Source organism: Mytilus edulis, chromosome 3 (genome assembly GCF_963676685.1).
Source record: "Mytilus edulis chromosome 3, xbMytEdul2.2, whole genome shotgun sequence".
NCBI lineage: Eukaryota > Metazoa > Mollusca > Bivalvia > Mytilida > Mytilidae > Mytilus > Mytilus edulis.
The window spans coordinates 98,984,301-99,008,488 of NC_092346.1; the positions used below are offsets into that span (position 1 = coordinate 98,984,301).

At 30.4% G+C, this 24,188-nt stretch overlaps 2 protein-coding genes and 1 long non-coding RNA gene across 3 annotated transcripts in view; all 3 read right to left on the bottom strand.

Moving 5' to 3' along the window:
- The window catches only part of LOC139517929 (A disintegrin and metalloproteinase with thrombospondin motifs 16-like), a 52,385-nt gene extending 52,097 nt beyond the window's left edge, over positions 1–288 (bottom strand). The window contains exon 1 of the mRNA XM_071309484.1: positions 79–288. Coding sequence (XP_071165585.1) covers positions 79–144 — 66 coding nt within the window. The 5' untranslated portion in view covers positions 145–288. The remainder of the gene's footprint in view (positions 1–78) is intronic.
- A 3,119-nt stretch (positions 289–3,407) lies between these two features.
- LOC139517931 (uncharacterized) lies at positions 3,408–5,715 on the bottom strand. The gene is made up of 3 exons (XR_011663236.1): positions 5,585–5,715; positions 4,832–4,891; positions 3,408–3,534 (listed from the first exon to the last, which is right to left on the bottom strand). It is a non-coding gene; the product is annotated as an uncharacterized lncRNA (long non-coding RNA).
- A 9,673-nt stretch (positions 5,716–15,388) lies between these two features.
- Positions 15,389–24,188, bottom strand: part of LOC139517927 (A disintegrin and metalloproteinase with thrombospondin motifs 16-like) — an 81,087-nt gene continuing 72,287 nt past the window's right edge. The window contains exons 24-27 of the mRNA XM_071309479.1: positions 21,454–21,696; positions 20,836–20,907; positions 17,304–17,412; positions 15,389–16,182 (exon numbers count right to left, since the gene is read on the bottom strand). Coding sequence (XP_071165580.1) covers positions 16,035–16,182; positions 17,304–17,412; positions 20,836–20,907; positions 21,454–21,696 — 572 coding nt within the window. The 3' untranslated portion in view covers positions 15,389–16,034. The remainder of the gene's footprint in view (positions 16,183–17,303; positions 17,413–20,835; positions 20,908–21,453; positions 21,697–24,188) is intronic.

Sequence of the window (24,188 nt, forward strand, 5' to 3'; positions counted from 1 at the left end):
AACTATTTTATACGTAAATCATAGAGCCAAATGCAATGAATGAAAGAGAAATTTGTTATACAACAAGACGAAACTTACCAAAATTTCGCTATGGATGCTGAAAATCAATACGAAAATAATAATAAGTCTTTGTTCTTGAGCCATTCTAATGCACGGTCGTTATGATTAGTCGTTAAAAGACCAGAGAGATATATTCCATATATTTTATACCCAGTTGATTGCACGTGAAAGTTCCAAGTCAATCATTGCTTCATCTAGATTGGTTGCAATAGAAAATTAAAAAAAACCCTACAAAGAAAAGGCGGTATTTAATTTTATAGCTTATTAAAAACATCTATTTAATTTTTACGTAACAAGTTTAACATATAAGATTTGTTTTGTACAATATAACTTTCAAATATTACTTTTAATACAACATTTTAATGAAACCTTTCAATTCATCCTATCGATTAAATGAGATTTTAAAGTTTCGAGTTATTTTCTCAAATATTTGATATTTACATTTTTGAATAAATGTATCTTTTATATAGTCGTTCAACACGATTTAATTTTGTTTAGCAAATACATTTTTTTCTAAATTAAATATGAAATATTGAATTATGTACACTTAAGTGCAATATTAAATACATTTTAAATATAAAAAAGTATATTACAGTATAAGATGACGTAGGAACATGTAGAGTGATATCATATATCGACATCAGAAACAGGAACGATAAGAATCAGCATCCGCTCACATGATGCATGTATGTGTGCTATTTTATGGTAACCTTTACGGATATTTCAGGCATGTTAAATAACAATTTTAGTTACCGTTATGAAGGAATTTCGTCAATGACATTATTGAACAATCAGCTCTTGCACTGATGTACTTACATAAGCTTTGTGACATTGGAAATGTACGAGATAATCAATGACGATAATGCCAGAAGTTACAGTTTGTTTTTGTCAGGTAAAGTTAGGGTGCCTTATTTGTACCTATTCTGACAGTCCACCCTTTTTATGTTTGTTTTTTAGTTTGAAGAATAATCCTTACTTGCTATGTTGTTTCGCAACTTTCGAATCCATACTGAATCATTGAAAAACGGGTTTGAAATTACTTCAAAGCCACCAAAGATTCCACTTTCAGTTGTACTAATAAATTGCATCCATTCTTAACTACATATCTGTATAAATCGTTGTTTTGTATTTTATATATATATATATATATATATATATATATATATAGCAAAAGTAAATAAACACGGTGTACAGAATGTATATAATAATATTTTTAAATTTGCAAACTACATTTCACATCAAATAATAACAGTTCGTTAAAATATTGTCACTAGCGCTTTCATGCCTTCTGGCAATCTTCAGGCGACGTTTTAACAATGTCCTTGACGACACTGCCATTCTGAAGATTGCCAGAAGGCATGAAAGCGCTAGTGACAATATTTTAACGAACTGTTATTATTTGATGTGAAATGTAGTTTGCAAATTTAAAAATATTATTATATATATATATATATACAACTCGTCTAAACATCAACCCAACAATGTTAGATCTGTAAATTTGCTTTCGCAAATTTTTGGTTCTTTTCGCAATATATATATTTGGCAATGGTCTATTCCTAGATGCATGTTCCACAAGGGATGTCTGTGCCATATTTCAATTTTCTGTTTTAAAAGTCGTTTTGAAGACGCCTCATGTAGCGGTTCTCTAATTTCGCTAATTATTTAAATGAAGAGGCAATAGTTTGATATATAAGCTGACCGTTTAATTTAATGTATCTTTAAGACTATTTAGTTATGTTAAAATATTCGCATTATAATATATGATAGAAATATTACTTTTTAGTCTATAAAATAAACCTTTATGATTTTTAAATCTTTTTAGGAAAAAATTTGCCTATTGTGTACTTTTAATTAATGAGCATTGCAAATACTATCTTTTAAGCGAGTAAGATAAGAACAGCGATTTATTTCATAAAAATGATACAAGAGAAAAAGTCATGCAAGAGATAACAAGCTTTGTTATCATCAAGACGAAAAGTGTTTAGTTAGAGTTATAAACATGTGAGTGAACAAAACAATGTGTGTCGAGAATGAACCAAAACAATGTGTGTCGAGAATGAACCAAAACAATGTGTGTCGAGAATGAACCAAAACAATGTGTGTCGAGAATGAATCAAAACAATGTGTGTCGAGAATGAACCAAAACAATGTGTGTCGAGCATATAAGTAAAACATTAACAATAAGATTGTCTGAAAACTAATAGAAAATAACATGTTTTATTGAGTTTTAGGATATACATACAAAAATGACTAAAAGCTTAAAAAGAATTTAAACCAAATAAAAAAAATAACATTGGGCTTTATCAACCATTATCCTTTACTTAATTACTTTGGTTTTAGGTTAAAAAAAAGTAAAATCACAAAAATAACTCCGAGGAAAATTCTATCGTAAAGTCTCTAATCAAATGGTAAAATCAAATGACAAAACATAAAACGAATGGTCAACAACTGTCATATTCCTGACATGGTACAGACGTTTTCAAATGTAGAAAATGGTGGATTGAACCTGGTTTTATAGGTAAGTAGAGTTTCAGTTTCTGTCAGATGGGTTATTCACTTTCAAGAAACATGACTTTAAACAATTGTTGCAATAGTATACTTTAGCACAACTAATGTACAAATTCATGTGTTTGATCTTAACTACTGCTGTCAAAGTGACGTAGTATTGAAGTACATGTTCAACTGAATTTTATTACTGTAGATCTATGTATTTGACTCGAGCATTTTACTGATACTTTTTGCCGTTTGATAAGATTTACAAACTTTACAGACATCTTCCAAAGCCTATTACGAAGATTAAAACAATATTTGTACATTTGTATGATTTAGAAACAAGATTTATTAATTTTTGAATTGGATTAGAAGTTGTCAAAAGTTATCAAAGGTACCAGGATTATAATTTAATACACCAGACGCGCGTTTCGTCTACATCAGACTCATCAGTGACGCTCATATCAAAATAGTTATAAAGCCAAACAAGTACAAAGTTGAAGAGCATTGAGGACCCAAAATTCCAAAAAGTTGTGCCTAATACGGCTAAGGTAATCTATTACTGGGATAAGAAAATCCTTAGTTTTCCGAAAAATTCAAAGTTTTGTAGACAAGAAATGTATAAAAAAGACCATATAATTGATATTCATGTCAACACTGAAGTGCTGACTACTGGATTGGGTCAAATCTTGTCAAGTTTAGGCAATTTATGTATTAGTATTTTTTTGATTTAAAAGGAAAAGGGTGTGGTCTCAAACAAAAGTTTAGAAAAAAGAAAATGTTTCACTTACATCAGTTTTAATAAAATGTATGTTACAATAAAAATAATGTTATAAGGTCATGTGGAGTTATTAAAATAATATCAAATGTGCCATGAACGCATTGGTACGTGATGGTTTCTTCATGAACGTTTTCTGATTTGACATCAAATATTCAGCTTTTAGGTTTTTGTTCTTTTCTTTTACTCCATGGTTGAACTCGCCCCTGTCAAATATTTGCAGTCATATTTATTGTCCAGATATCAATTAAAAATTATTAAATTAATGTACTCAGACATTAGTTCAGCTGATATTAAAAAATAGAGATGAAAATATGCATGTTGAAAATTTGTGTAATGCATTAACAAAATTTAATTATTATGACAGATTTAAGTAATAAATTATACGATTTGTTAACAGGAGCGAAGTAATAGAATTATATATGAAAAGGCCGTAAGTGCAAATTTCCATCAAGACTGGTCATAGGAATAACTCTTATATAAGCAAATTCACAGATAGAGATGAAAAATTTAAATCTTACAGTATTTAAATTAGTCAGCATTTCAACAGAGACTTATAACAGTTATAAATAAATGAAATTATGATTATATTGGTTATTTTTATGATAATAACAGTATCAATTTTTATCCGATTTAACACACTATACCATATTTGTATCCCTCAAATAGCACATTTATAAAATTCAATTTGTGTAATGCCTCATATTCCGATATTTAAGTGAATCAATTTATAATCTTTAATATTATGATATTTGTTCTGTTTGAACCCGTAATTTATGTTTAAAACAAATCCATTATCAAAGAAATAAGCATTATCTTCATTACATTTCGTTTTCGAACTCATATTAATAAAAAAAAAAACCATCCGTTTTCATGAACGCTTCTTTTTAATTTACACTTAAAATATCCCTACTTTATTAGGTTTTCACCTACTTCAAAAACAGACTGTCTAGGGGTAGGGTTATTACACAGTATTCAAGACGAACCAATAATTGCATTTTCTTATAACTAAAGTCTTCAGACACACGCTTTAGAATGATAATTTTATCTTATTTTTAATAAAATAATTAAAAAAAATTGTTTTAAGAATAATTTTAATATTCGTGGATTTGTACCTTAAGACTATTACATATCATGTTTTTACAATTACCTTTATAGCTTATTGTTCATAGTTAACAAAAATATGAAAGTTTATACATCATTCTTATATAAGGTGGAGTTGATTATTCAATAGAACACTTTTATAAAAAACGCTTTCGTGACTTGATTTTAGAGGACATGTGATGATTTAGTAGATTACAACACTATTGAATAAAAATCTGATGAAAAGAATATCGGTTTCTTTTCATTTAAAAAAATAAAACGTTAAATAATAATTTGAAATGATATACATTTTATTCTAACATATCAAGCAATTTTCTCATAATGGAATACAATAGTATTACATTGCATAAACGACGCAATTTCTGTGATAATAAATTTTCATTTGAGATTATACGTTACTGAGTAAATATCTGTTCATATGCTGTGATGCAGTAATACATTTTTGAAGGTTGATATCGTCTACAAAATACAAGTTCAATGATTTTTTCGGATTAGATTATTTAAATTTTAATTATTTTTTTTGAAAATATACGTACTTTGTCTTTAATTTTCAATAAACGAGTATAAGAACTTTGTCTTAAATTTTCAATAAACGAGTATAAGAACTATGCATTGCTTAAAAATTGAATCTATAAAATCGAAACTAATAATTTTATTGTTTGATTTCTTTTTTTTAACATATTCACTAAAAGGAAAACAGCGATTTATATGAAATATGGTCAAAATTGATTTGAATAATTCGTTGCATCCTTGCAGTTGTAAATTTTGTAAATTTAACATATCAGTAGAGATATGTTAAATTTACATAATTTAAAATTTCCAAATGCAAAATGCAGAAAGTTTTCGTGAATTGTTTTGTTGCAGTGTTATGTCCTTTAACTAATTTCTGAATCACTCTATTGGGCATGTTTAATTCACATGTGGAGCAGGATCTGCTTACCCTTCCGGAGTATCTGAGATCACCCATAGTTTTTGGTGGGGTTCGTGTTGTTTATTCTTTAGTTTTCTATGTTGTGTTATGTGTACTATTGTTTGTCTGTTTGCCCTTTTCATTTTTAGACATGGCGTTGTCAGTTTATTGTCGATTTAAGAGTTTGACTGTCCCTCTGGTATTTTTCGTCCCTCTTTTAAAACAAGATAAAGTGAACTTACCATGAATTCAAAAGGTGTAAAATTCTTCTTTAGTGAAACATGTAAAGCTGTAAATCTCGTATGTAAGTTATATTTTCAATCGAATCTGTTTCGTTGTGTGCATCAGTTCATATTGAATGAATGTATAATCCTGCGGAGGAAAATAATTATTTGCTTTAATTTTATTCAAATCGTCAAAAACAATGTCCATAGGTGATCAAACATCAGACACACTTTTTAAAACCCTTTACTTTCCAGACTGATTTCGAATAAAGAAAAAAAAATACCGTTCATAATTATTTATGTTAAATTTAAACAAACTCACATAATTCATTACGTGAATTGAAACCACTATATACATCGTATGACTGCAGCTAACCTTTATGTTACATGTATGGGCTTATGTTAGTACTACAAAGCATATGCCACAGCAATAAACAAAACTTGAAACAAACTTGACTGAAACATTAAATGTGAGGATTAGCTTTACTTTATTTTATAATCCCTTCAGCGATGTTAGTTCACCTTCCAGTTGTATCATCCACCAATTGGTTCTTGTTTTGACAAACTTGTAAAGATTGGTCACGCAAATACAATGATGTAACATCATTTACTAGTCTGAAATATCTGAAGTAATTAAAATTTGTTACCAACGAAGAAATGTGGTCAAATATTTACTTTAACGTTTAGACTTTTAACGTAAATCTTCAAGGAAAAAGACAATTTTGCCTGGTATTATTCCGGACAGAACGCGATTTTTTTTGCAGATCATCTTGTATGCTCGGGTCAACGTTTTTGATGTCACAAAGCAGTGATATTATATGAAATAATATTAAGAGCTGAGCAGAGTGATGACAGTAAGACGACCGATAAATCTTGTTACCATCCTCTTCCAAAGACAATTAGTATCCAAATTATCTGAATGTAATTCAATTTTAATAAATCCGTATAACTAAATCTCTGTTTTAATGACTGATTTTAATGCAATAGCCGAACTTTTGCAAGATTTCGTAAATAAGCTATATCAAATGCTAGAACGTTCTCATTACCTCCCTCTGGAAAGACTGTTTGAAGTTGGATTATTGTCATACAAGGTTTCGTCCGGCATATAGAGTTTAGCATACACTCGGTTCAAAAGACGGTAAATTCAGAAAAGCGATGCGAACGCACAAAATTTACGAAGTATAATTTTCGATAACTTTTCGAAATTTAAAAAGGATTTGCAGTGCTGACTTTAAATTTGATAGGATCTTTAAAACATTAAATAACCTGACTGAATCCACTATAATTAATTCTTTTTGCAAAGAGAATTTTCTTCGTGGATATTTTTTTGTATCCTGTACATATAAATAATATGCTTTAAAACATTTTCAAGGACAATGAATCAGTTATTGCATTTTTACAGTATCTTATGCCATACATGTACATACATAGATCGATGATATATATTGTATTCGTGAGTTAATTTCGTGAGCGCGTTTCCCTATTCTCCGTTTATTCACAAACACTATGCAGAATAAACACAAGTCAAACATTCTGCGTGGGCTGTATAATTTTATATACATATCATAAGATTTAATTGCGTGATCTTTACATGAGTATGTACCATTGTATGTATATCCAGTACTTATAGATTGACATCTTTTATTCTGAGAATTTTATATATTCAGTTGGGAAAAGGAAACAAATGTAAACAAGTTTTGCAAACTGACTGAAATGGTATATTGGGTATTTGTAATATAAGTTTATGAAACGTGGACCATGAAACACGTTCAAGTATAAAACACATCCATAAAGTATATATATAAGTAGAAGTAGAAAAAGAGGTTATCAAGTATGAGTCTCCATAAGGGCTTGATTAATGTACAAAGCCCAAACTACTAAATTTCTTAGTAGTTGTACATGTAAAAGCACATTATTCAAAAGATCCTGTTATGATAATTTGTTCAACTTATGAATATATACTTTTATTCTCAATTTTTTTAAATATGAAAAAGAAGATGTGGTATGATTGCCAATCAGACAACTCTCCACAAGAGACCAAATGCCACAGACATTAACAAGTATAGGTCACCGATCGGCCTTAAACAATGGGCAAAGCCCATACCGTATAGTCAGTTATAAAGGGCACCGAAAGACAAATGTAAAACAATTCATACGAAAAAAAAAAGCACTTTGTAGAAATCGAGGCGCTATATTTATGATACCAAATACCTCAAAAGCTTTGCTTGTCATAAAATCACCATGGGGTGTCAGGATTGATCAAATGTATGAAACACCGACCGCGATGTGCGCGATGCGACAAGAAGACCTGAGAATATAAATTTTCTGACATAAAAAAAAAACCCAAAAAACAAAACATTTCTGCAAAAATGTTCAGGATAATTATTCTATTTTACCGATCACATTGATATTGAAGTACTATTTCCGTTATGGATTATGAATAAACACACCCTACTATTAATTTTAAATGTGAAATAAAACCAATGAACAATAAAAATATAAATGTTAGAACTCACAATCCACTTAAAGTGTATATGTTACAGTAATTGCATAAATGAAACAGTATTAAAATGAATTTTTAAGGTGTATGACAATACAGCTCAATATGAAAGTTATTTATAATATAAGCTAAATAAAAAGAAAACTCACAAAAAAATTGAAATCCGAGGTAAAATAAAAATGGAAAGTCCACTTTATATATAGATGATGTTCTACATGTATCACTAAATAATTCAAAATTTGGTTACTATGTTGATCGCATCTATCCAATCGAACTTGAGATAAAGGATACAATAGATACAATTAAGTCAGTCTCATATCTTAGCTTACATACAAATTGAGGATGGAAGTCGGTTGAAAACAAAACATTACGACAAAAGAGATGATTTTGGGACTTTGTCATTTCTATGTAGCAACATTACAGCAGCGACAGCATACTGAGTATATATCTCCCAATTGATACGATATTCCCGGGTTTGTATTTTCTATCATGATTTCCTCGATAGATTGTTGCTGCTCGCAAGGATGCTTTTTAACCAATAGTTCCAAATGGTAAAGTTGAAATCATCCCTTCGTAAAATTTACGAACGCCATCACTAGTTATTTGTCTGTAATCGAATATCCGTTTCACAGATGTTATCGGATATGATCCTTATATCATAACTACAATCCTGTTCCCCTGTCCAAATGTGACCCACCGAATTAGTCTATTTGCCGAGTTTGTAATAACATGAACAACACGACAGGTGCCACATGTGGTGTAGGATCTGTTTACACTTCCGGAACACCTGATATTACTCCCAGTTTAGTTTTAGTGGGGTTTGTGTTGCTTAGTCTTTCTATGTTGTGTCTTGTGTACTATTATATGCCTGTATGTCTTTTCCGTTTTTAACCATGGCGTAGTCAGTTTATTTTCGATCTATAAGGTTAAATCTCCCTCTGGTTTATTTTGCCCCTCTTCGATAATTTCACTACAATTTACTTCGCTGTTATGTTTAAAAACACTTAATGCTTTGTTATATTTTCTAAAGACTTAATCGATTTGTTTTATCACCTTGCAAGATATAAGATAAAGCAATATAGTAACATAATTAGACGTACAAGTCCTTTTTGTTGTACACTTTCGGTTGAAATGTTTTTATGTGGGACACCCCTGTATAGTTGTTACTCTACTAGCCTTAGAACTACGGCACTTTGTCAAACAATATGTTGAGTTATTTGTCTTTTTTATACGTTTTGAAATATATATCTATTCTAGATGATCAGCAGTCGACCTTTTTTGCAAGACATTCTTGTTAAGGAACTGAACCTTGCGAGTGTTGGTAATATGATAACTCATCTCTTCACCACGATACAATGCAGCCGTTTTTTTCTACTACCATCCTTTTTTTAACTATGGTAATACTTCTTTTTCCTCGCGTGAATAATCTTTTTTTTTACATAGCTATTGCATGTTAAGCTTGCAGACTTCCGCATCTAAATGTTTTTCAAACATAAATTCGATATTGTTATTAGATTGTTTTACAATTATAGTTTTCAAGCTAGATCAGTCAATGAGATTTTGTAGGAATATATATCACAAAGTATAATAAAGTTTTGGATATTGGACAGTTTTCTCAAGTTCAGAGATAATATTTATAAGTCAACATAAAATAATATATACACTGATATCAACTTCAGTATCCAAAAAATATGTGCAGCCTTCAAAATTTGACACCCAGAACTGAAACCCAAACAACACAACCTAGATGAGGTGTCGGGCTTTAAGAATTGCACAATGAAATGCCTTAAGAGTTAAGTGGTAATGATTAACTTTTTAAATTGATACAATATACGAGTTTACAGGTGAGGAGAAACGATAAAGTGGAAGAGATAGATGTGAAGTGATTGCACACAAGCCATACTATTCTGAAGCATTTTGCATTTTATGTTGATATTAATGAATTATCATTCTTAACAAATTCACGCGGACACAATTTATAAAAGATTCTAACTTGTATTTTATATTACAGCAAAACTCATTTATATAAATTAGGAATGAAAAAAGTCATTCATAAGTCAGTGAATGCCGCTGATTGCTGAGTCGGATTTTCGTTTATTATTTTGTCGTAAATCAGGACGTTGTGTCTATCGTTTGGAATTGTCATTTCGCAGCATTTTGAAGGTTACTTAACGCCTTTGGTTTCATTCATGAAGGCAGAAAGCTTTTGTATTGTTTAAATCCACGTAATAGACATGTTGGATAGTTGTCTATTTACCATTTTACTTATTGTATATTGAGAAAGAATGGTACGACTTATGAATTATTCTAAATACTAAGGATTTTCTTATCCCAGGCATAGATAACCTTAGACGTATTTGGCACAACTTTTTGAAAATTTGCTTTATCAATAACGTTATACTTGCATGGCTTTCTGTCTATTTTTTATCTGAGCGTCAGTGATGAGTCTTATGCTTATGTAGATAAAACGCGTGTCTGACGTGTTACATTATCAGCCTGACACCTTTGATAACTATCAGCATGTCGAAATATATTATTGTATTGTTTCTTCGTTTATTTCTCTGTCTTGAGTGTTCTTGCATTTATTTGTACTGTAGCCCTGTCATGATATGTTGTTCTTTTAGTGTTATTTTAACATTGTCATAAAAAAGTAAGGTCTGTGAAGCCAGAAAAAAAAAGTTCAACCCACTATTTGTTTTCTAAAAATGTCCTGTACCACGTCAGGAAAATGGCAGTTGCTATTTTACATGTCTAATAGTTCGTTTCTGTGTGTTTTACATTGTCGTTAGATTTTTTGCTGCACTTTAGTGTTTTTGTTGTTTCGTTGTTTACCTCTGATAGTTGATGTGTTTCCCTCAGTTTTTGTTTGTAACCAGGATTTGTTTTCTCTCAATCGATTTATGACTTTTGAACAGCAGTATACTACTGATGGCTTTATTTATTCTAAATTGTCGTGTGTGAACTGATATAAATTATAATCGTTATTTTTACGAAATTTTTCCTGTGATCTTATTGACTAATAATTACCTTTCTCAGCAAAGTCAAGTGATATCAAATTTTATCGCTAGAAACGAAGGGAGCACTGCCGTTGTTAATGAAATTAACATAAATTAACAACGTCGTCATAGGTGAAATAGCGACAAACAGATTATCATTGGTCATCTTAACTCGATGGCTTTTCTCCCTGTCGGCTCAAGCGAGAAAATCAAAGTCGTTGAGATGATCAACGATACTCTATAATTACTAGACATGTCGGGGACTCTTCTATCTATCAAAAGAATAATAATAAATTTAACAGTTGATTTTGCAGGTTTCCCATGTTTATCTCTCTTTGAGTGGATCTCGGAAGTTTTGTATCTGTATTAAAATAGTTTCATATTTTCTCAAATGAATGTTGATCAATATTTCTAAAAATGTGTGTTTAAAACTCGATAAGGCGGAAACATCATTAAAATTCTAATATTGTTATCTCAAGAAAACAAAAAAAGCTCACCATTAGTAGTATGAATACACAAACGTAAATAATCCTCTTTATTACATATTTTATAGGTCACAACATATCTCGTATTTTAAAATGTAACTTCCTTATCTATTGTGGTGAAATATAAACACTGTTTCACTTCAATTCTCGTTATTAATATGATATCTATTTGGTAAAACTATAAACAACAAATGAATGTTAGAGGTAATCGTCAGTGCAACAAAAGTCTAAATAAATATTTTTTAATACTTTAAATACGCAGAAACATGAAAAAATATTTCTTACACAAAAACTGTTAATTACATATTATTCGTTCCTTTTTTCCTCATCGGACGGAGATGTTTCTGTAGACAATTCTAATTATGAATTTTCTAGATTTATCATAATAGAATCTTCGTGTTTGTTTATATGACCGTATTGTATGTATTTCCTCAATTAGAAGATATTTGGTCTCAAGAAATCAAATATATAATTGTTACTTAGTGTCAAAAGTTAAATCACAAAAAACACAGGACTCCGCGGAAAATTCAGAACGGAAAGTCCCCAATCAAATGGCAAAATCACAAGCACGAACACATCACACAAATGGACAACAACTGTCATATTCTTGACTTGGTACATGTACAAACATTTTCTTATGTAAAAAAAATTGTGGAATGAACGTGGTTTTATAGGGCTAAAACTCTCTCTTGTAAATGTTTTCATATAAGGAAAACATAGAAAAACACATTTATATTATTGTTGTATTTCATTAAACGATAATTAAATAAAATATGTTATAATGATCATTAGCACAATAAACTCACACAAACATAAATACAAGGAAATAAATATCCGTAGATATCATCGATGATTACATCCTGTCAACACATTTTTTTTGTCTTTACACAAGGTTGTTATTTTATGAATCTTAACACCTCCTCCGTTTGAGCTGTACTGATTGATGTTTTACTATGGACAAATTAGTTTAGTTATTTGTTTACCCAGAATTTATTTCACACAAGGACTATTGTTTTTCAATATTTAAAAAGAAATCACTGCATTATTCAAGTTTTTTTCTATGTTTGAACAACACTGCGAAAAAAATCCTCGTACTTAAAAAATAATAATGCTGAAGACGGTTTTATCAAAATGCTTGATTTTTTGTAATGACAATATTAATTTTTGAAGGTCATTGTTTTAAAAATATAAATCGTCAATTGAAATGTGTTTCTCGTTTTGCCCTTCTGTTTTTTTTTATTAACATGGAGCAAAATTCACAAAGGAATTAATACTTCTTAAGAGGAACATTAAACCGCCGACTGAAATTACAAGAGCTCGAAAACACGTCGCTTGTGAAAAAATAAAAAATTGCACGTTATGAATTCAATGAGTTGGGAGCGCTTTATTGGTTGAGACACCTCATTTTGTTCAACAATTCGTAATGATGACCGTAAAATCTATGCAGCGTCAACCTCAGTCGTTCATTGTCATAAAATGAATGAATTGGTAGCATACCCCTGTTAAAGAATTATGTATGCCTGGCTCAAGTTCAACTTATTAATTGACATATGTAACGCTCTGCGATAAGAATAAAGATTATTAATTCTGAGATATTGGAAGATGACATCAAGAAAGTTGAGATCCCTACGTCATAAATTCAACGTTATCCAAGTATGTCCACATCGAGGAAAATATTTTGATAGAAAGTAGATTTTCTAGTTTTGTCAGTATCTGTATTCTCAAGTTCACTGTGCTAAATGAATTGCAAGCGCACAAAAAAAATGATATCTTTTGAGTGATATGATATAAATGAAAGCTAGGAAGATGATTTTTCGTTTTGTATTTGTTTTTCAAAATTTATAAACAACATACGAATATATGAGACTTTGAATATTATGAATAAAATTCAGTAAATATACTTGATTTTAGGAAAAAATGGCCGTGCATCTATTGTTTACTTTAGTATCGAAGGTTGATTTGATTTCAGCTATACTAGAAATAAGGTCATGCGGAATTTTCCAAATATATCAGGAAAGCATTGAAGAGGTATTAAGAAATATTATTTTGTTGTATATACACTGTCTTCAACAACAGATATATGTGTAATCTATTTATCAAGCTCTAGGTAACTTCAAGTGAATAATTTGAGCAGAAACCGTCAAAGATAGGTGGTGGGTACTTGGTTGTGATTCGGACGCATGAGTATTTACAGTTTTGTTTCCCTTCTGTTAACCCTTGATTTTATATTTTACTGAACATCTAGTTCACTTAGGAAGTATTAATTATATAAATAGTATGTACTATCAAACTCCAAATTTTAAATCGGTGTCTATGTCAATGTATTATCAACTACAGCAACTGTTAGTTGGCTTCTATATTGTATTTTTGGCATGTTTGTTAACACATTTTTTCTCGCTGTGTCCCAATTATTGTCATATTAACATACTATGTCTATGTGGTTTGGTCATCAATTTGTTTTCAATATAACGAAGACAATAACAATCAAAACCAAGGAGTAAACAAAGACTCACAAAACCAAAGGACATTTACATCAACAGTTATAAATAATAAGTAAGAAACAACACGAACTCTACTAAATACCGTGAGTGAAATCAGGTGCTCTGTATACGACACCCGTCGTGTTATTTCTTTATTCAGTTGGGTAATGATGGAAGGTTACTATGACTGAGGAAGAATATACAAACATCTTATATAAATGTTGGTAGTTTAGCTAACATTTTTATCGGAAAGTATATGTACTTAGTTAGGAATACTTAGTCAGGAATATGTTATTTATTTATGCTCTTCGGAAAGTACATGAACTTAGTCAGGAATATGTTATTTATTTATGCTCTTCGGAAAGTACATGTACTTAGTCAGGAATATGTTGTTTATTTATGCTCTTCGGAAAGTACATGTACTTAGTCAGGAATATGTTGTTTATTTATGCTCTTCGGAAAGTACATGTACTTAGTCAGGAATATGTTGTTTATTTATGCTCTTCGGAAAGTACATGTACTTAGTCAAGAATATGTTATTTATTTATGCTCTTCGGAAAGTACATGTACTTAGTCACAGGAGTATGTTATTTATTTATGCTCTTAGGAAAGTACATGTACTTAGTCACAGGAATATGTTATTTATTTATGCTCTTCGGAAAGTACATGTACTTAGTCAGGAATATGTTATTTATTTATGCTCTTTACGTTAGTTTACAGAACTTAATTTTGTCATTTTTCGATGAAAATATAATTTTTCAATTTTTCTTGTAGTTATACATTTTTAAATACAAATGAAGTTATGATTATTGTTAATTTTGATTACTTCCTATATGATTAAACAAACTTTGTAACAATTGTTTCCACGTTTATAAATTATATATGATAAATACACCATATTCATTAAATTTGTGAAATTATGAAAAGTTTTCAATTTAATGGTTGTTTTTACTTTTTTCAGCTGTATTTTAAACTGAAATAAAAAAAAAATGATTTTGCAATATCTGAAAATTCATTGATAAACATTCATCTTCGATTAATGTCACGTTTTGTTTGTTCATTGTAAACTCGAATTAATAAAACACTTGTATTTTGTTTTACTGTAGTATTTGTCTATTTCTATAAACTAAATATGATATCAATTAATAACATGTTTATCGGTATCCGTTTATAATGATTTATCAATGCTGGCCATTCACTCAAGGCTTGCCGATGTCAGAAACACTTCATAAAACTTAAGACAACAATCATTTATTTCCCCCTCTGAGTTCTACTTAGTTCGCCTGTTTATGAGTAATCGACAAAACTCTCACTCTAAATAGACAGTACAACACAAGGGTAAAAGCAATATTGAAGACTTATCAGTTTAACAATATATTCTGCAGAAACACACTGTCATCGATTATCAGCATGTTAACATTTATTTTATCGCTATGATAAAAAAAAAAGCAAAACACAAAAAAAAAAACCCACAAAAACACGAGAAAAAAAGAAATACAAACAAAGACACACAACATCCGCATGAAACAGTATATGATGGCACAGACGTTGCAGCTCTTCGTGCAAATAAACCCCCGATTTACCTTTTCACGATAAAAGTCGTTAAGTGAAATGTTCAAGAAAACACACATACATTTCAACATGGTGACCACCGAAATTCATAAATTCTCTATACGGTATAAAAGTATAACGAAGTATTTTTTTGGTTAAGCAAGTCTGATAAAAAATCTTTATTTAACATAACATTCAGTGTGAGAAGAATACAACATAAACAAACAATATAACAATACTCAAACTTAACAAATAATAACTTAATTGGACGGAAGTAACAATATGTTGTATGTAAATGCCGTTCTATCAGTACATTATAGTTGTCCTAGATATAAACACGTTTAATGTATCCCTAATAATCATAATAAGTCGAAAAATACACATTCGTGTTACACAAGTACAAACAAGAACTTGAAGATGTTGTAAATACATGGCAATGCAAACTTGAGCATTAGGTCATCTTTTAAATGGAATAACTTTTGTGAAGACAGCTTTATCAGAACATTTGTTGGAGAAAACACAACATCTGTTCCTGACAACACAACAAAAACAACATTTGTCAGAGACAACGCAACACACACAACATCCGTTGGAGACACGACATCTGAAATAAAAAAATAAAAAAAATTTAAATTTAAAGTATTGTTTTGTAGAAACCTATTGGATAGGGGATTTGAAAAGAATAACGGCTAAACTTTCTGTTCCTAAGATCAGAGATTAGATGACGAGACCAAACTGTGTTTTAACTCATGACAGACATGTATTCGTGGTTCAGGAACTTGACTCATAAGACACAAGTATAGTGGTCTCATTTGTGTACTAACTGATTGAGTCTTTTTTCCATTTTTTTTCTCAGTATGAAGGAACTGGTCGAGGAATGCAACCATAGCAGCTGCTCGACATTCTGACGCATATAGTGTTGCTTTATAAGTCTGCACTCTTTGCCTCAGATTTTATTAGGACTGTTTGAGAGAATTAAAAGTATTCTTGGAATACCATGGGTTCTCTGTTTTTGTTTGTTTACTTAATTTTATATCGTCTTCATCAATTAATGTCATTTAAACACCTGTAAAGTACTGCTCCCTCCATTAAAACATCGTTGTGTTCTTGTTTTCGTTTATTGTTGAAAAAATAGTTTATTAAACTGAACAATCCTCAGACGTTACATTTGAAAAGTCAAATAACAAAAGTACTGAACTAAAAAAAAACTTCAAAACGGGAAATCCCTTATTAAATGGAAAATCACAAGCTTAAACACATCCACGAACTAACAAAACTGTCATATTCCTGTATTGGTACAGTCATTTCTTTATGTAGAAAATGGTGGATTTAACCTGAGTTATAGCTAGCTAAACGTCTCTTGCATGACAGTCGCATTAAATTCCATTATATCGACAAGAACGTATGAACTAAACAAACAGACATAATAGGTAAAATATCATAAATAGTAATACAGAAGTTAACATTGCATTTTGGTTTTAATCACTATAAACATAAACATATATGGCTAACGGACACAAAGCACATGAGCAAAATATTATAACAAGAACACACATACGGATTGAACTATCAAAGCAGTGGTCCTACTATCAGTTAATTTGTACCATTTATACAAAGCAAAATGCTGAAAACTGTCTAAATATATTACAAACAAAACAGTTTCAATAATGAAATGAATTGACTTACTGGCTCTGTGTTTTTAAATACAAACTTAAATAAACTTACTTTTTTTTCTTACAAATTATAACTATGAAACACCAACATATTATAACTATCCCTATCCCTGATACTCCCACACATACTATGATGATGATAAACGTGATATCGATGTCATCTGAAACATAATGTAATATGAAATGTAACAATAATGATAATAAACGTGATATCGATGTCATCTGAAACATAATGTCATCTGAACTGTAACAATTATAATTATCATATACTTAGACTAAATAACATATGATTTTTACAGTATGATAATAGCATTAAGTTAAAGTATTTTCCATATTTTTCGAATTGGTGCTTAGCGGGCTGATATGAAAAGTTTATCACATGCTTCGATTGTTATCACATGCCTTTCCGTAACGTTATCACATGGCATTCCGGTGATACTCGGCAAATTCCGGAAAATACACCTCAATGCTACGTTTTCAGTGAAAAACACTACAAAGTAGTGTACAAAACAATTATTTGAATAGTGGAAAGTATATTGTGTAAAATGATTAAATTAAATTAAAAAAAAAAAAAATTAAATAAATGCAGTTTTTAAGTTTTTCTGAAACATAATTTAGAAAGTTACTTTAAAAAAGTTGACTTTTCCAAACAATGTTCATTATGTATATTGTTGAATTATTTTTTGTCGACTCGTCAATATTAAAATGTGGTTTAATTTTCTCTGTTGATGCATATGATAAAAAAGATGTCATATTGAATGTATCAAATTTGGGGTCCGACGTCCGTGAACTTTTTACTCTTTCAACTTCTTTTCGGGAACCACGTAGAAGGATCAATATATGAATCTGTTATTTTTCTCTACTGTTGAAGCATATGATAAAAAGATCATAACATGTCATTTTTCATATCGCATGTTTTATCAGCCCTCGGTCAATATCAGCCCTCGAGCCATGCGGCTCTTGGGCTGATATTGAACCTAGGGCTGATAATACATGCGATATGAAAAATGCCATGTAATAATCTGATAGTATCAGCTGTCTTAATCACATGATATAACCAGTGTCTCTTAAATCAATAAAATTTCAATCTAAAATATATAGCATTTGTAATACGTCATTAGAAAGTGAAATGAAAAAAGATAAACTCCATGGTAATAAATTCCATCTTTATTAACGAAACGAGGTCGATCTTAATGACTTTGGATCATCTCAAACGGACAACAGGCTATTCAGTTTTGCCATATTAAAAATGTTCTTGGGTTCAGGGGTCGTTTTCACTCTGATCCTGATGTTCTCAAATGATCCGAACTACAGATATTTATTATTTGTTCAATTATCTTGTCAAGTTTGCTTAAATACGTAGCTACATTTTTTTCAAACTTTTATATCCGAAGGCAGGCTATTTTAAGATTTTGTTCAGATGTTTTGCATAAATACCATTCTTTTTCAAGATGAGTCAAATTTAAATCAAGTAATTCAGTCAGCTGGTCACAGTTTTCGTGTGACATTACAGCTATGTATTCACTGATTTATATAAAGGAAAAATACCTGCATTATCATTTTTTCCAAATCAATAACTGTTTAGTATAACAATCAGTTTGACAGCTATATGGCTATTTTAATCGGATACATCTTCCTTATTTGATTATAAAGAAATGAAGCAACCTTGCTTGTTTTAATTTCTTAATAATCAAGCAAAACCCAATTGAAGTATACTGTCCCTATAAAGGTTGAAAATATTTTGTTCTGATATTTTGTTAAATAACAGGTGTCATTCTTGTTCTAGATAAGTCAAGTAATTCAGTCAGTCGGTCACAGTTTTCGTGTCAACTATGTATTCACTGATTTATATAAGGGAAACATACCTGCATTATCATTATCAATAACGGTTTAGAAATAACAATCAGTTTGAAAGGTATATGGATATTTTAGATGTTAATCTACTCAACAAACACTGTCTAAATTATCTCGATTAAAAACAAAATGAAACCCCCCCCCCCCCCCCACCTAAAAAAATAAAAAAAACCAAAAAGAATAAACACAGCTTGACAGATGATCAAACAATATTTGATAGTACTATATAGATATGCTAGCAGTGAATGATACTAGGATAAAGTACTGTTACCATTGATTATGCTCGTATAAAATGTATATGCTTTTTACATGTCGCGAAAGGTAGTAAAAGAGAAAACAGAACTATTGCAAATATATAACCTTAGAAAAATGGTACCTTAAATGCTATTAGGTGTGAAATGGATTTAGTTATGATGAAAATGAAAATATTTTTTTGTATGATACAAATTATTATTATTTCTCAGCAGTAACATGCATGTCTCTTCGTATAGTGCTTACATATTTCAATATGTATACGATTTGCTCGTTCATGTTTACACTGTAAATCATTACTTCATGAATACCATAACCAGTGGACTTAAAAAAAGGACTATTTTAACACGAAGACGCATGGCGTCAATTGACAGTGCATAAGTCTTAAAACAATATAATGAATTGGTTGATTGGTATAATTTGTCGGTGTCTTAAGGATGTACACCTCTGAGGAGCTAAACATTTCTAGAATTAAACTTGTTTTCTTAACCTGATTTTTGGGTTTATAAGACTGTAACAAAATAATTGGAGAAGAAAAAATCATATGGTGTTGCACTTTTTTTTTTGCTACAGCCCTTTGAAAATGCCCAATTTTGATGATTTTCGCATTTTTGATCGATTGTTACCTATTTTTGAGCTATTATCGTGAAAAAAATCACAGTTCCACGATTAAACTTTTTTTCATACTTTCTATAAAGATGAAGTGGACCAATCTGAATAAATTTTATTTAAAAAAACCTATAGGTCGGTGTTGATATAAGAAAGTTTTATCCTATTTTGACGCTTTTTTGTGTAAAATTTACCATGCTGTCAATTTTGTATTTTTGTGATTTTTCTCAGTTTTAAGGACAAAATGCATATTATTTCAACTTTTTTTTTATTATAAATGATTGAAAAAAATATACATATCTAAGAAATTTGAAAAGACCAAAATGATATGGGATTTACATAATTCTTGTAAAATCATTTTTTGTATTCCTTACCCATTTTCTCAAAATTTTGGCTAAAAATACTGACTTGATTGGTCGTAAAATTTGAAAACTGGATTACTCAAAAACCATTCATTGTAAATAAACAATTTTTTCATAGAGTTATGTTTGATTATAATATTTTTAAAATTCATTGATATTTTCAACTTGTATCACATGTTTTGGAAATAATTCAAGAACGAGATTTTAACGAGACTGAACGAGACTTAAAAGTCAGAAGAATACATCCTTAACTCATTAGAGACATGTTTTTACAATCTTACAAATTAAGAAACCACTATAATCGTCTAACATATTTATTTTTTTCCCAATTGTGTGCCACTCCGGAGTGTGAAGTTGTATGTGTCAGACGAAACATAGATATAGGAAGATGTGGTGTGGGTGCATATCATTTCGACCCGCTTCTTTAAGTTCAGTTTTGTTTAAATTTACATGTTCAAAGTCGATTCATAAAATTGAATATAAAAAAACATCTAGTGTTGAACGTACCATTATACTCACTGGAACCATTTGAAAATGCCGTACTGGAAACAGTAGAAACAGTAGTAGTTGACTGTTCAACTTAAAAAAAGAAGAAAACAGTGAGTTAGATGAAGTGTGTAAGGGTAATCTTTAAATCATATCCAAAATGACTCATCATACGCCATCATTTACAATTTAGAGGTTTAGTTAGCTACAGATCCAAGATTTATTCCAACATTTTCTACATAAGAAAATACTATACCAAGTCGAGGACTATGACCATGTTATAAATTCGTTTGATGTGTTTGAACTTTAGATTTTGTGATATGAGTATGGACAATTATTTAAAATTGTCATCGGAGTTTGTGTATATTTGTTATTTTACTTTTGACATAACAACTTGATACCAAAAAACATATTCAAATCTGCTAAGTAATGTTAACTACAAATTTATTTTTTTATAATTAGTAAACAGCAAAATTAACAGAACGATGTCCAACACCCTATATATAAAAACAACGGTCCAGAGTATAGTATGTCCACTCAAATTTAAACCATCTTATTGCCATAACATTCAATAAATCCAAATTTTAAACGTCTATAAACATATTTTAATGTATTAAATCATCACATCGGTTAACTCACTTTTACATTGAAGGTCATCATTATCATCTAAACATGTGCAATTACAAGATGTTGCATTGAATACACCACCATTATAACAAGTTACAAATGCACACGTATCACAGTATCCACCGGTAAAGGGGTATTTACAATCACATTTGCTTCCGTTTTGTTTTTGTTCGTTGCATATACATTCACATGTGGATTCGTTGACGGCAGCTCCATTGTTACATAGCGTAGAACAGTCACTGTTGCAAAGACTCCCTGTTTAATGATATTCAAAACAACTTTAAGCTTTAATAGAATTCAATCTTAATTACCATATTAGGAACATATACATGCCATGTGATAGGCTACCTGTCAATGTATGCCTTGTTTAGTGCAATGGATTGCAATTAGATGGGTAGGGCAACACATATTTTTATGTTAGAGTAAACTGTTGTCTTACTTTTACCAGAAAAAAACATAAATTTGATATAATTCGTTTGGGTTATTTAATTCTTCACAAATACATATTTTTAATATTATATTTCTTTGCTGGTTTACATTATCTACTTAGGTATGTAACGAACATCAGTTATTTTCGAAATGTGTGCTTACATTATTTAAAAGTAATTCATAAGATAAAATAGTAAATAGTAAAAAACTGTATCTCTATCTTAAACCTCAGGTAAGGTTTTACTTTAAGTTTTTTTTTGTTTGATCAGGGTTGGTTGAACATTTTGTATATTTAGATAACTAAAGGGAACTGATTTCCCTAATATAAACAGGAATGGAGATCATCTTGACAGAGGATCTTTTATTTGTATTTGAGTTAATGTATTTGCTTAGGAAAACTTAATACATTTTTGCAATTAAAATCTGTGAGAAAAAAAGCACTCCCACCCTGTCGCTCCCTGAATAAATTGAATTGTTGAGAATATCTTGAATTATGGAGTACATATTTACTATGGACACAAATTTTGCATCTTCTTTGTTTATCCTTTGACAAAAAAGTATGTACAGTAAGAGGAAGCCAGATAAACATATTGCTGTAATGTTCTTGTTTTTATTTGTATAAAGAACCTTTATGCCCGCGTCACACTGTCACGATTTTTATATACGATGGACACCCGAATGCGAAAATTGTAAGTTCGTACGAAGTTGGTCCCGATCTCGTTAAAATACCCAAAAGTGACGGAAGCAAGTACGATGAATAACGAAGTCTATTCGATGGTGCCGAAATTATATTCGATAGCAAAAGATGGACATACGAAAGTTAACCGAAGACGGGTATTTAAGCTTCATATGGATTACGAAGGCTACACGATGGATTACGATGATGGCGCGATGGCCATACGATGTCTAAAAGACGTCGTGTACAGCTTACGATGCATTTAAATTATATGCCGAAGGCATCACGCGTTTTAAATTGTTTGAACAATATTGAATATATATTATATTGTACATTTAATTTCTGGTTTAGTCTTAAGACGAAAGACCGTGTGCTCCTTGAAATAGCATAATACACAGGAAATTGGTTGCTCATTTTTTTACCTGCTGGTTCTAAAGACAATATTAAAGGTATTTCCAGTTACTGAATGTTTTGGTTGATTTCTAAAAAAATAGTTTATGTATCAAATATGCATATTCAATTTACCATTTTCTGCATGTGTCATATACAAATATAGTGTTCATATTTGTCCCCAATATGTTACATATGAGGGGATGCCACGTTCGGCATTGCCTTGTTTGAACTGTAAAATGTGTGCACTAGTTTGAATAATCACCCATAATTATGCCCATGTTTACTGATCTATCTTAAAGGTAAGGTAATGATCCCTTTTATTCAAAAAAAGCTCTTTCCAGGAGAATATCATAATAATATAGACAAACGGAAGGATGTGGGGAAAGCAACAAATATCGCAAAATATGACATATAGAAAACAAAATGGTTATGGAGTAAACATTCGTGTGACAACAACTCAGAAGATACATAAAAAATCAGAATAATGAAGAAAAAGTTGGTTTCCCTATATACGTGTACCTGCAGTGTTGGTGTACGAGGCGCGTTAATGATTTTCATTATGTTACTTGATATGAAAAATTGACAAAAATAATATTTTACTTGTAAAAGTAAATCCTGAGCCTGTAATAACTGCTCTTCTTGTTCCATTTGAATTAATAAAAACAACGCTGTCGCCTTTCTTGTTCTCATAGAATCATATGATATGAGCTCCATGTTTTGTGAACGTATTTCTTAACTGTCGCATTAGACTGACCAGTGCATATCGCGCATGGTACTTTAAATGTATTTTAGCTGGATTTATTGCCGTCGTAGTTCCATCTTGTCGCCTTCATACTTTTATTCGATGGCAAAACGACGGGATTACGAGGTCTTCACGAAATCGTGTTGCCATCGTAAGACCTTCGTGTAGCTTCGTGATTCATTCGTGTAGACATCGTAATGTCAAAACTGCCCGATGGAAACAATGTAACACTATGCAGTGCTTATATAATAACTTTAATATTCAATATAATTTTATATACAAAAGGACATATATACAAATGGACAGTAAAGTTATAATATATATTAAAGTTTAACTTGCAGATATATAATTGTTTTACAACGTGACTTAGTATGTACATGTTTTGGCTTTAAGGTAAACCTATACTTTTGGCAGGTGGTCATCGTGTAGTGGTCAGTTAATTGACATTTATTGCTTTGTATTAAATGAACTTCAATGCTTAGCTATGGAAGCAAAAGTAATGACCAC